The sequence below is a fragment of the Eurytemora carolleeae genome, unplaced genomic scaffold (assembly GCF_000591075.1).
Source record: "Eurytemora carolleeae unplaced genomic scaffold, Eaff_2.0 scaffold1715, whole genome shotgun sequence".
NCBI lineage: Eukaryota > Metazoa > Arthropoda > Copepoda > Calanoida > Temoridae > Eurytemora > Eurytemora carolleeae.
In genome coordinates this window covers 16,188-29,067 of record NW_019397633.1, presented here as the reverse complement: position 1 = coordinate 29,067, position 12,880 = coordinate 16,188, and the positions used below count along the sequence as shown (strand labels likewise).

The 12,880-nt window shown below is 32.8% G+C and overlaps 2 protein-coding genes across 2 annotated transcripts; both read right to left on the bottom strand.

The window, feature by feature from the left end:
• Window positions 1-460: 460 nt before the first annotated feature.
• LOC111715271 (zinc finger RNA-binding protein) lies at window positions 461-6,459 on the bottom strand. Its single transcript, XM_023490580.1, has 9 exons — window positions 5,161-6,459; window positions 4,178-4,343; window positions 3,693-3,742; window positions 3,208-3,283; window positions 2,817-2,890; window positions 2,008-2,197; window positions 1,730-1,806; window positions 1,117-1,232; window positions 461-582 (listed from the first exon to the last, which is right to left on the bottom strand). The coding sequence occupies exons 1-9, from the start codon at window positions 5,288-5,290 to the stop codon at window positions 472-474; spliced, it is 990 nt and encodes a 329-aa protein (XP_023346348.1). The 5' UTR covers window positions 5,291-6,459; the 3' UTR covers window positions 461-471.
• Window positions 6,460-6,464: 5 nt separating this feature from the next.
• LOC111715268 (hepatoma-derived growth factor-related protein 3) lies at window positions 6,465-12,880 on the bottom strand. The gene is made up of 9 exons (XM_023490577.1): window positions 12,772-12,880; window positions 11,874-11,953; window positions 11,079-11,170; window positions 10,762-10,826; window positions 10,409-10,506; window positions 10,161-10,236; window positions 9,550-9,644; window positions 8,798-8,912; window positions 6,465-6,583 (listed from the first exon to the last, which is right to left on the bottom strand). The coding sequence occupies exons 1-9, from the start codon at window positions 12,866-12,868 to the stop codon at window positions 6,465-6,467; spliced, it is 837 nt and encodes a 278-aa protein (XP_023346345.1). The 5' UTR covers window positions 12,869-12,880.

The following is a 12,880-nucleotide window of genomic DNA, read 5'->3' as shown; positions in this document are numbered from 1 at the left end:
TTCATTATGAAATTCACGATGAAGTGAGGAAGAATGATTAAGTACACAATAGATTCATAAAAAAAATTACAAAATGAATTTCCCCTCAAGGGACTGTAAACATTTTTTTTCAAGCGAATTTTTTCACAAAATGCCGAAGTTTTCCAATTAAAATAAATATCTTTTCAGAGTCCGAATTTAATGAATTTGAGCCGCGTCTCAAATCCGCCAAAAACCGGTTTCAATTGAGCGCCGGCTTAAATCTAGAAACATTGAACACAATTTTAAATGGAATCAACTATGTTCTCAAATTTAAGCCGCGGTTAATTCACTAAATTCGGCCTCATGTTATATTTTTATTCTAGCAAGTACTTACTACAGATTTAATATACAAAATTATTAAAAATTTGAGGAAAAAAATACCTTTTCGGACCTTTTTTTAAGCTAAAACCCATGATTACAGAAAATATGAAAACAAAAGTTTAGAACATTTCATTTTGTTTTAATGAATGTAGTACAAAAACTTACCTTAAACTGCATTCGTTTCTGAATAGCATTCAAATCATCACTTTTAATTCCACCCATACTTTTCTCCATCTTTTTCTAGAATTTAAATTTAATCTTATCAAAAAAGAACCTAGATTGTGAAAAAGAATCATGGAAAAATCCTATTTGGTGTCAATTTTCTATTACAACTACTTTTTTCCCTTTTCATATCTTTGCAATTTGAAGAAAAAGCATAAAGAAGAAGAAGAAAAGGTTGCTTGCATTTTACTTTTAGGGTAAACTTAACAACTAGTTTCTTTGTAAACAAACAATATTTAGTTTCGAGTGATCCTCCATGGAAAGATGGCAATGCCCGATATACATTGGAACCCTTTCAAGCTTTAGTATATCCATTATGAATTAGATATGCATGTTTTTGTTTCCTTAAACTGTTTATTTTCGAATTAGAAAAAACGATGATTTCCTCCACATTTTTGATTAGATTAAGGTGTTAAGGGTACAGTTGTGAATCGGGATTGGTATCTTTGCAAGAAGGCCAAGGGAAATTACGCTTACAGTCCATTTAACAGCAGACCCTATCCCCTCTCCTTCGTTCTATTCTTATGACAGAAAAGCAAGAAAGATTTGTACCTTGTGATTTTTTCCATTAAGATGCATGTCTAGCTGAGCTTGTGAAGGCGCACCAACCTTACATACTTCACAGAAGAACGGGGTTGAAATCTCCGGCTGAGGGGCGCTCTCAGGAACTTAAAATTATACATACTTTTATTACAAGAACGTGTTTAATGGACTGTAAGCGTAATCTCAAAGATTGCAATCTCCGATGAATTAGATATCAATGTTTATAGTTTATAAAACTATAAAATTGACTTGCGCATTCCTTTTGCAGAAAAACATAACGGACTTATCAGATTATAAATCTTTTAAACCTAGAAAACTGACAATATATTCCTCATTTTTGATCAGATACAGGTCTCAAGGATACCGCAGTGAATTGGGCAATGCCATCTTTGCACGGAGGTTTACTTGAAATTATGCTAACAGTCCCTTTTAAGTATTCAATACATGTGTTTTGTGTTTAATCTTAAATTTTTTGTTTATACTAAACATTCCGAAGAAAGTACTGCCACAACATTTATAGACAAAATGATTAAAGATACCACACATCTCATTACAATCCTGATAGATTATTATTTGGTCAATGTTTTAAAATATATTTATACTGTTAGTTTTCTTTACTTACCTTTAGAATTGTTTTCCCATCGTTTAGTCTGTTTATTAAATATTTTAGGGTTAGTGTTTGAAGATCCTGATACCTTCCTACATAATAGGTAAAATTAAAAATAAAATCTTATTTTTACAAAAATTAAAATTTTCTTCATAAGTTAATAGAATTCTTAAAATTTTAGACAAATTTTTTTATTTACTTTTTTAAACCCCCCAAAATTATCTTAATGCTATCTTTCTCCTATAATAAATGTTACAAGCACCATAAATTAGGAATAAGAAGAAATATCTTACTTTTGATGATTTTTCCCCATCACATGTTGTGTTAAACAGTGTTGCGATGTGAAATCTAGATCACAGACTTCACATTTTATTTCTTCGCGTTTCGGGAACTTTCCGGAAGAATCCATTTTCTGCGGAATCATAGAAGACGACCAGCCGAGCTTTACAAAGTAGCCACGGACATGTTTATCATGACCTTTACCTATACATTATCCAATCGATCGATCAATCAATCAATCAATCGATCAATCAATCAATCAATCAATCGGAATTCTAGGGATGTCCTACTTTCCACATATCACTTCCGAGATGAATTTACTAAAAGAAAAAAAACAGATTTGTTCTTATAAAGCAAATAAACAAACTTTATTTAGATTAATAAATTGGAAAATACTGGGGTGATATTTAGATAGGTAACATAACGACCATCAACAATTTAGTAAAGCGTTTCTTTAATTACGAATGAATTATAATTTTTTAGGAAAAAAGAAATGATCATGTGTTGGTGTTAATGTGAGATGAAATCTGCAAGAAACCCCATCTTGGGCAGGAAAGCTGAGGCCCACCCCTCTTCACTATAAACGTCATTTTCAATTAGTAATTTAAATACTTAAGCAAAAACAGAATATTTCGCTAATGAAATCGACAAGAAACTCAACGTTCTCAACGACAACAGCTTGTTAAAAATATAATAATAATTTAATACCCTTACCTTATTTACAAAAATTCTTTTTAGAGTAAAGTTAATAAATTTTTGATTAACNGTCCCCCCATTGAACATCAACAATAAATCTGAAAAATAAACACCCCTGAAAAGATACCTTCATAATGCATTTTAGCCTGAACAGGCGAGGAGAAAGGAGAAGAACAGAGATCACAGAACAAGGGTTGACATCTAGGGAATAATCAAATAATAACAAAATCACTTTTCCCTGTTCAGGAAGTATATTTAATACCTTGTCATCAGCTGACTAGGCATCTCTGTATCTCAAAGAACTGTCCAGGAAGTATATTTATTACCTTGTCATCAGCTGACTAGGCATCTCTGTATCCCAAAGAACAGTTCAGGAAGTATATTTAATACCTTGTCATCAGCTGACTAGGCATCTCTGTATCCCAAAGAACAGTTCAGGAAGTATATTTAATACCTTGTCATCAGCTGACTAGGCATCTCTATATCCCAAAGAACAGTCCAGGAAGTATATTTAATACCTTGTCATCAGCTCACTAGGCATCTCTGTATCCCAAAGAACTGTCCAGGAAGTGTGATGCGTGGTTGCAGTTAACCCTTAATAATCAATTATACTCCCTTAATTCTAGATTTTGTAAAACAACCAAAAATACCATTAGAACCAGATCAAATCGAAATCGAAATCGAAATCGAAATCAGAGTTTAAGGTCCATCCAACCAACCATGAGTGTACCTAACTCAGGATTTGACGAGGGAATTACGGTTGGTTGGTTGAATATGTAGAGAACTTTTATAATCAAGTCATTGCTTTAAATAGTCCAATGAACATGTGACACAGTAATTGTGCAGTGTAAACTGACTCATTTTACATAATAAGCGAGTTCATAAGTTACAATCAAAACTATTTGCTTTGTAATATCATCAAATACACAAATGTTTTTGATATTATGTCGTCTTCTATTTTCAAAGTTTTCTGGTTCTCATTGTAAAATTAAAATTGTCTTACCTAAAAGCTCATGAGCAAGGCCTTTTCTTTTTACCCCTGCGAGTCCAACTCTAAGTATAAGTAAGGGTGAAAATCGAAATTAAATACTTCTACTGAAGATCTTTAAGACAGAAAAGATGTTGCAATTATTACGTTAATGACATGCCATGACATGACTATTTCTTTAGTGTAATTATCAGCCACTCTATAGAAGAAGATCTGTTTTACTAATTTCTAAATTATTGCAATTTGATGGTGTAAACAGTAAACTTTTGATATATTAAACTTTGAAAAATTTATCTAGCAAAATACAGTTTGAAATAAATAAAGAAATAAGGGAAACATTTCTTGCTTTATTGTTTTTTCTAAATTTGATTTTTAGAGGAAGATAAAACAAATTTATATAAAAGTATCTAAAAGCTGGGAAAACAACTTAACAAGCATAGTTTTTTTCAAAATATATTTCACTGCAGCAGATTGCAAAATATATTGATTACTTTCATTACCTGACTGACTCCTCACCAGCTACAGATGGAGATGGGTCAGCTGGAGGATACAATGGAGGACGGCTGATTGTAGGATAGGATGGAGGACAGCTAGGTGGAGGATATGAAAGACAAGAAGGAGGAGCATAAGCTGGTAAGTTAGAAGACGGTGTTTCAGTTTTGTCAGCTAGAACAAAAAAGTCAATAATATATTAATGCCTTTTTAATAAATTTCAATGATTTAATTTTTATATTTATTTTGTTTGAAGGAATTGTATGTGGAAGATATATTTCTATTAGCCCTATTCACAACAGTACCCTTACAATCTTTATCTGATTAATAACGTGGAAGATATATTTCTATTAGCCCTATATTCACAACAGTACCCTTACAATCTTTATCTGATCAATAACGAGGAAGATATATTCCTATTAGCCCTATTCACAACAATACCCTTTCTACGCTTTTCAATGTTTAAAACTGCTTAATTCTGAAAATTCATATTTGTTTTGCGACAGTAGAAATGCGCGAGGAACTTTTGGAAAAAAACTACTATTAAAAATAATCAGATTTTCAAAATTATAAATTCCTACCAATATGCTTTTAGGGTACCGTTGTGAATTGGACATTGCCATTTGAGCAATTCAAGTCGTTGATTGAGTCTTGCAAGGCTTAAAAGTTTGCTTCAAGAAGTTGGAAAATAATCCTCAGAGATTGCTTTCATCTTGATGGAAACCTGCATGTACAGTTTTTTTTTAAAAACTTTTATTTGATTTAAGTTAAGATAAAGGCTCCACAAGATCATCTTTGTTTATCAGTTTACGTGCATAGTTTAAATTTAAAAAATGCGTTATATATAACTTAGTAATCCTAAGCTTGTAAGTTCATGCGCAATTGCTGAGGATTTTTCATATATTTGATAGGAAAAATAATTCTCCTGAACTTTATTACTAGTAAGTTTGAATAAATTCAAGTCAATGAGATCATGATTTTAGACCTCCACCTGTGGAGGCTACTGGAGGAGGAGGAAGTGGAGGAAGAGGAGGCTGGAAACCATGCATCTGATGAGGCTGGTATCCTCCATACGGAGGATATGCACCAGGGCCTCGCGCAACGGAGGAAAAATCTGCCATGCTATAAAATTATTTCGATTCTGAAAAAAAATAACACAAACTGTTTCAAAACATTTTTGGATTGCATGGGTTAACATATTACAGTGTAATATTATTACAACCTCACAGCCAAAGTTATAAAAAATAAAGAAAACAAAACAAATAAAAATAGGATTTTCGACAGCTTGTGACATAATGCATTTGAGCTGAAACATTTTATAGCGAAAATGAACAGTGAATAGTTGTGATAATCTTTAAACAAAAACTAAAAAACCAACACAGGCACAATTTTTAAACACGTGACACAAATGTAAAAAAATTAGACTTGGATCTTTTCTTTAATTAAAACTACGACCAGGGATTCTGTTATTTTAAACTGGTTCTGTTAAAGCTCAGAAACTGATCAGGTACATTAAGCAGCAGCATATTTAATAAAAACAAAGGCAACATTTATTCCACATTATATTGCTTGCTTCTGTGCTTAACGCAAGCTTTAAGGTTAGAGGTACTTGAATTTATATAATAAAACAGTAGAACAAAATAAAGAAACATCTTGACTTAGATTAACTGAGGATAAGAACAAATTCCTTCCAAAAACAAAAATAATACAATTTTAAGAATTTTGAACAAATTATGAATTGAAATCATGAGATTTTAAAATCTACATGAGATCCTGAGATCAGGTTTTATTATAACCGAAGCAAATTGAGATTGTTTCCCTTGCTTATAAGTACTATCGACGTGATTTCGAGTATCTTCCATTTTTAAAGAGTTTCACGTTCGACTCGAAATGATATCATTAAACCATGGATTTCAATAAATTATTGACATTTTTTGAAATTATAAATATGACTTGAAATCAGTAGAGACAAAGTAGGATATTGACAGAAAATGGCAATAATTGATTTTTGTAAATCTGGAATGTAACTCTTTAGATCGAAGATCTCTTAAAAAAACGTTTAACATCAGCTTTAACTTTTTGAATTATGAAACTTTGTTATCAAAAATTAATCGTATTCAAATCTTGATAACTGATGAATGGCATTGCATGGATGAATTGAATCTAAAAGTTTCAGTCTCGATCACTTACATTCTTTAGTCCTTGAAAATATGGAGCTTATTAAACAATGGATCTAGGATTAGAATTTTCTAAAGATCACGATTGATGATCTCTATTCACTTGAACTGTACTTGTTTATTTAATGTAAGTACTTGCCTTGATGGTTTCTGGTCCTGCTGTTGATTGCTGTTGAGCTGATGTTAGGCGGGCTAGATCAACCCGCAGAACTTTATCTGGAGTTTTGATCTTTTTACCTGAAGAATAATCATACTTAAAGATAAAATAGGGGTATGCTAAAGGGTGTCTCAATAAGTATGACAGTTTATAGACATCTAGTAGATTGGTTTTGATAATTGGAATAATTTGCTGCATTCATTTGTCAACCTACAGGGTGATTTTTAAAATATTCTCCAAAGCAAAACAAGGTACAACAAAAAGATAATTTTTAAATTTATTAACTCATTATTACTAAAGAAATTAATTTTCTCCAGCATTGTAAATCTTTCTCTGCTTAAGGAGGCTCTCAAACAACTTCCTAACTTATTTACATCACATGGAGAACGAATCGCCATTCCACTCAGAGATCCTATATCTAGGTTCTCCACGTTGCTGTTCTTTTATCCTCCTCTCTCTTCACCTCCAGGATGGCACCACTAGTCTTTATATTATTGTGATCTTTGTCTTGTCCATGTTCTTTCATCTCTTTTATGTTTTATCTCTAGCGGTGTTCTTGTTCCAGATATATGCCAAGAAGAAGATCCTGAAGGCCTTCCTGTGTTACTATCATATTATCTTCTGGATCCTGGTTCTCCTGGATCCTCGTACTCTCTCTCTCTTTCTCCTGTGGCCTGTCCTGCGCGTACTCAAGCTCCTCCTGCTCGAGCTAGACCAGGCGGCTCTTCTCCTCCTTGCTTACCGTGTTCCTATCCTAGAAGCGGCCAGACCTCTGCCTGGACTGAACTAGGAGGACTCTCTTGGCCGTAGCCGATACCACAGGTGTGTTACTTGCGAATTAAATATTTTAAAAGCTGGAATCGAATTTTACAAGATCTTCTCATATATCTAGGGTTATGACAACTGGTCAGAAGCCATAATTGAAAATTGTTAAAAAAATTATTTTACAGAGAAAATGGACAAAAATTGAGAAAAATACCGTATATTTGACACTGTTTGCCCTTTTTAACGGAGACCTGTAATCTTTTTATTCTGTGTTTAGCTATTGATGCTTCGGGAATTAGTAAATGTCAGACAGTAAGTTAGAAATTGGGAACTTTTCTTATTCAATATAGCGGATTTTTCATCACAAATGAAAAAAAATCTATTTTTAAAAATCACCCTGCATTTTACAAGTAAGATGCTTAAAATATTTATCAAAAAATTCACCAGACGGCATTTCCAAAATATGGTCTGCCTTTTTTTGCTTTTAGAAATGCCCTAGGTATAAAGAATTTGTTCAAGATTTGGATTTATTAATTAAAACCAAATTGTCTAAATCTGGATGTAAATCAATTAAAAAATCAAAGATGATCTTCAAGTCTTCTCTCGACGAAGAGAAAACGTTTAATTTGATACAACTATGTATTGTAAATTACAGGTAAATTAATATAAGCCAAAGTAATTCCCTCTAAATTTTTCACTCTAATTGGACTCAACTTTCCCTGAGCTGAAAACTTTAGAATGGTGGATATCGAGATTAATGATTGATCCTCTCTTTTCCTTAATATCGAGATTAACCCAATCTTGTACTTGTATCCTGAAAAGTGTATAAAATTCAACCAATCAGAGTAGCATATATGAAGCCGATAAATTTGAAATTTTGCGCGCCATTTAAGATTATATGTAGAAACGGGAGGGAATCTCTAAATTACAAAAAAACCGGTTTTTGATTTTTCTCTACTATATCCAATAAAGAACGGTTTAAAAAGATCAAAAGTGTGTTCATTGGATACTCGGATTAAATATTTGGGATAAAGGATATTTCATTCTAAAGTTTTCAGCTCAGGTCTGGTTTTACAAAACCTCATTCAACATGTAATCAACACTCTGCAGATGTGTTTAGAGTGTGTACTGCTTTCTGTTAATGCCTTTGAAGCATCCCCTTTACTGAATCCCCCAGTATCAATGCTTTTCTGGCATTATTATTAATATTATTACCAATCAACCTACAGTCATACATACTGAATACATAAAAAATCTTGACCCTCTTTGATCATTCTTAATATGATGGTTAGGTTCTACTTTCGTAGTTGGCCTTAGAAGACTTCTTCATCATCAGCCTATGGACGGGTTACTGCAATACATATACATCCCAGTTCTATATTGAATTAAGTATTATTATTAGAAAAAAAGCCCTCAGTCCATGGTATGAAAGTGATAAAAGTCATACTATCATTAACCAGCAATTGCTTGTGAGAGAGAATGCTCTATGAAAATTTAATAAAAAAATTGAAACTAATTATGAAAAGTACCTTTTCCGTTTAGTCGTTTTACAGCCTTCTTTTGTTTAACTGGAGCCTGCTTTTGTTTAACTGGAGCCTGCTTTTGTTTCACTGGCTTCACAATGAGTGAAGCCTGGGCCTGCTCCTAAAAAAAGTTTGGTTTAATCAGATTTTATTTTTATTTTTAAGATTTCAACAGAAAAATATCTTTCAAAAAAAAACCTCATAAAAAGTTTAAGAGCAATTTTTTGGTTCTGGGATGACAGATTTTTTCCTTCGTAAATCTAATTTTCTTTCAGCATGATCATTGATCATGGTTTTATTTACATTAATTAACTTTAAAATCTCAATTATGTGCCGCCTACAGTTATAATGCGTATAAAGTGGAATATAAAAATCGTCTTCGTTTAAAGGGACATAATTTCAAATGACCCCAATTAAATATTTGCATTGCAGATTCATAACAAAACCCTAAATCTAAATAATAAAGAAGCTATTTTCGTTTTCCTATCTTAAAGTGTTAAATATTGTTAATTTTCTTCTTTCTTTCTTCTGCATTTATTTATTAATAACAAAAAGTCTTATCTTCCCTTAATTCTGCAAGTCACTTAAAAAGAGGAAACAAAATTTTAAATTTTCAACTTTTTAGACAAGAAAGCCAGGATATCTTGATCAGTCCTGCTCAGCCAAAGGTTTAAAGTGTACCATTGTGAATCAGGCATGCAATGCATTAATACACAAATCCCCCGGAAACTGTTTAAAAACTGTGTGACTTTAGGTACCTTGGATCTACGCTGTACAAGTCTCCTTGACGGAGTAACTGATGAAACAACCCTCATGTAGGGATCTTTTGGAGCAGGGTTCAGTTTAGGAATACCTGACAAATAATTTATTATTAGAAAGGATTTCCACACAGGAAGGAACTGCAATAACGACCTGACCCAGTGGCAGCTTAATATTTGGGGGGGGGGGGTTGAAATATTGCGGCCACGCTGAAACTTTTATTCCTCTCACTGTAAAAAAATTCTAAGTTTGGAGACACCTTTTTGAAATTCTGAACATCCATAAACCTTCCCTGGGATCTTGTGAGCTGGTCCCACGACAAATTTGGGCTCAATTGGTTCAGTCGTTTTGACGTTTATTGGATACTAACTAACAAAACCCAGACAAGCAAAGTATATCTATATAATAATAATAATACATTCATACATATGTTGCCCATAGTGGGCCAAACGGCTGGACCGAACGGGCTGATTTTGTTTCTGTACATTCATGGGTGGCAGGGGGGTTGTTAAAGGCTAAAAAAATTCGAATTTTTTTTTCTCAAACTTTTCCAAATATTTTTTCCACGGGCAACATCGGGCCCTTTAGAAGTTTATTATATATAGATTACCTGAGGTTGATGGTTTTCTTTTAGAAGTAGTTCGCTGTTTGTTGGGCTGGGACAATTCAGTACTCTTTCTTTTTTTCTAAACAAATAGGGCTTATATTTGGTATTTATCACCCAATAGCAGAAAAATAAAAAAAGTAATCCCTAAATTTGATCCTCTCTGGAAAAAATGTTTTGCGGTAAACATAAATAATTGTATGGACAAGGTTGAGGAAGCAATGCATTATTGCTGATTGCTAATAAATAAATACCCCTGTTTGCACCATCTCCAGGACAGTATGATCTCCCTCCAGAACCTTTTCATCTACAACCTCAACATCACGCCGGGAACTAGAGGAACCTGGTCGCACTAAATATTGGGAATATAAAGGGACTGTTTATGATTCTGTAGATTCGTTTTTATAAATTTGAAATTGCAATTTTTTAAGTGTGTAATTTTGACAAACTTTATTAAAGAACTGCAGAAGAAATATTGAAACCACTAATAAAAATAATTAATTCTAAACATGGATTGGGTATCTCACTCGGTCTTGATCATAAAAAGCTTTTTATTATTAAGAAACTGTTAACGATTCTACAGATCCGTCCAAGTTTTAAAACTCACCTTCAAGATCAACCATAGTTTTAGAAGTTTCCTGTGAATTCTTCTTTTTTATATCTTCTCCATCCCTTAATATTATAAATGAGAAAATAAAAGTAGAGCAGGAAATTTTCCTTTACTCGCAAACTTTCCTTTCCTCACCCCTTTTCCTTTTCTTCCCTTCTCTCCCCCATTTCCCTTCTCTTTCCCTTTCCCTGCTCTCCACCAACTTACTTCTTATCCAATCCAATCCAATCCAATCCAATCCAATCCAATCCAATCCAATCCAATCCAATCCAATCCAATCCAATCAAACTAAACCAAACCAAACCAATATTTACCTTACTGCCAACATCTCTTGAATTCCCTCTGAGAAGAATTTTCGTTTATGAGCAGACTCTGTACAAAACTTGGTCAAATTCACATCAGTTGCCTTAACAGTAATTACTTTAAATCTCTACAAAAAAACAGACTGAGGCTTTTGATTAAGATTAAGGTAATTATTATAAGATTTTGAAATGAGCAAGATTTTGTTTAACAAACAGCCAGTTCAACTAAATAAAGGGGTGTATAATTTTAAGAATTACAACCCGCAAAAATAATTTGGAGGAATTAAATGAAAAATTGGACATCACAAGGCATGTTTTTAATCCTTAATGATAATTTTCCACCAAATATGCATTAATTTCCGTATAATAATCATCTACTTTATCCAGGTCAGCCAAGAAAACCCTTAAAAATTAATAAACTAGAAGCACGGTAATGTTTTTAGTTCGGTTTTCAGAATTTAAGTTTAGTTTGTCGACTTTTATTCAGGGTTCAGTTCTAGTTTAAGATTTCGGGACTAAATACTGAAGAAATATTCCAAAAATACTGAAAAACAAGTTGTTTGCGAATAAAAGATTCATAAAAAATAAAAAAATAAATAAAAAATGTGTCGACAGTAGATACAGAGATTTAGCAATCGGGATTAAGGGTATCCAAACCAAGAGTTTTCAGCTCTGGATGAACAGGGTTGGTTCAAACATTTTCAAATATTTCTACGTATCAAGAATCTTTCATAAACTATGAAATTTAGCCCTGTTATTCTAAATAAAAGCGCTTAAGTATTTCCTAATGCAAAAAATGGTTCATACCTGATATAAGTTTTGAAGTGATAGAGTTGCGCTCTCTTTAGAACCACAGAAGTAAAGGACATACCTTGGGCCATTAAACCCTGAACAAATTGTTAAGATTAAATCAAAGTTTATTCTTAAAGATTTAAATTAAACCTCTTTTTAAATAAAAGAAAAGACTTTTTAACGTTCAGATATGTCGGAATTTAGAAAGTGCTATTAAAAAGTTTTTCAATCTATTATAGCTGCAAACGTGCAACCGTGCACAAGAGATGCAGTTCATATAGCCTTACCTATATCTACTATTTAGTCTACTACATGGCTGCGAGTAGGGTTTCCAACGCAAGTGGATTTTACTTGCGCGGAATTTCGAGCCTTTACGCGCAAGTGAATTTAATTGCGCACAATTCCGCCATGATTGCGCGCTATAGCGCGAAATTCCGTCCAACTTTCTTGCGTTTGTGTTTAAATTTATTGATAATATTTGATTTGAAACCTAATGGTAATTAACTATTGCGCAATTCTGTTCAACAAAAAGAAGTTCAATTTAAATAAACATACAATAAACAGAAACTGAACTTGACTAACATTGCAGTCTCAAATTCTAGGAAAATTGAATTTAAACTTAATCTTTTATCTTATAATATTCATGCAGCATGATAACCAGAAAACTCTGACATAAGAAAACGACATTTTAGACTGAAGCCGAGTCATTTAACTGATTTAATAAGTTACTAATTAAAATTTGTTGCTGTGTAACAACATCAAATACACTGTAATGTTTTCTTACTGGTTCTTCACTGTAGCGAAATTCTAACTTTAATTAAACGAACCTTACAATTTTAACCTTAACAGTTTCCATTTCAATGATATTTCCATTCTAGTATCTGCTGCATGCAATTCACAGTTGTACCTGTACCTGGTTGTATATCTTTCACGATTGCTGGCCAGGGGGGATAGCCTCTAACTTTAGCTAGACAAGTTGACCCCACTGTATATACAGCTGGTTTCACCATCTTTATCTGAAA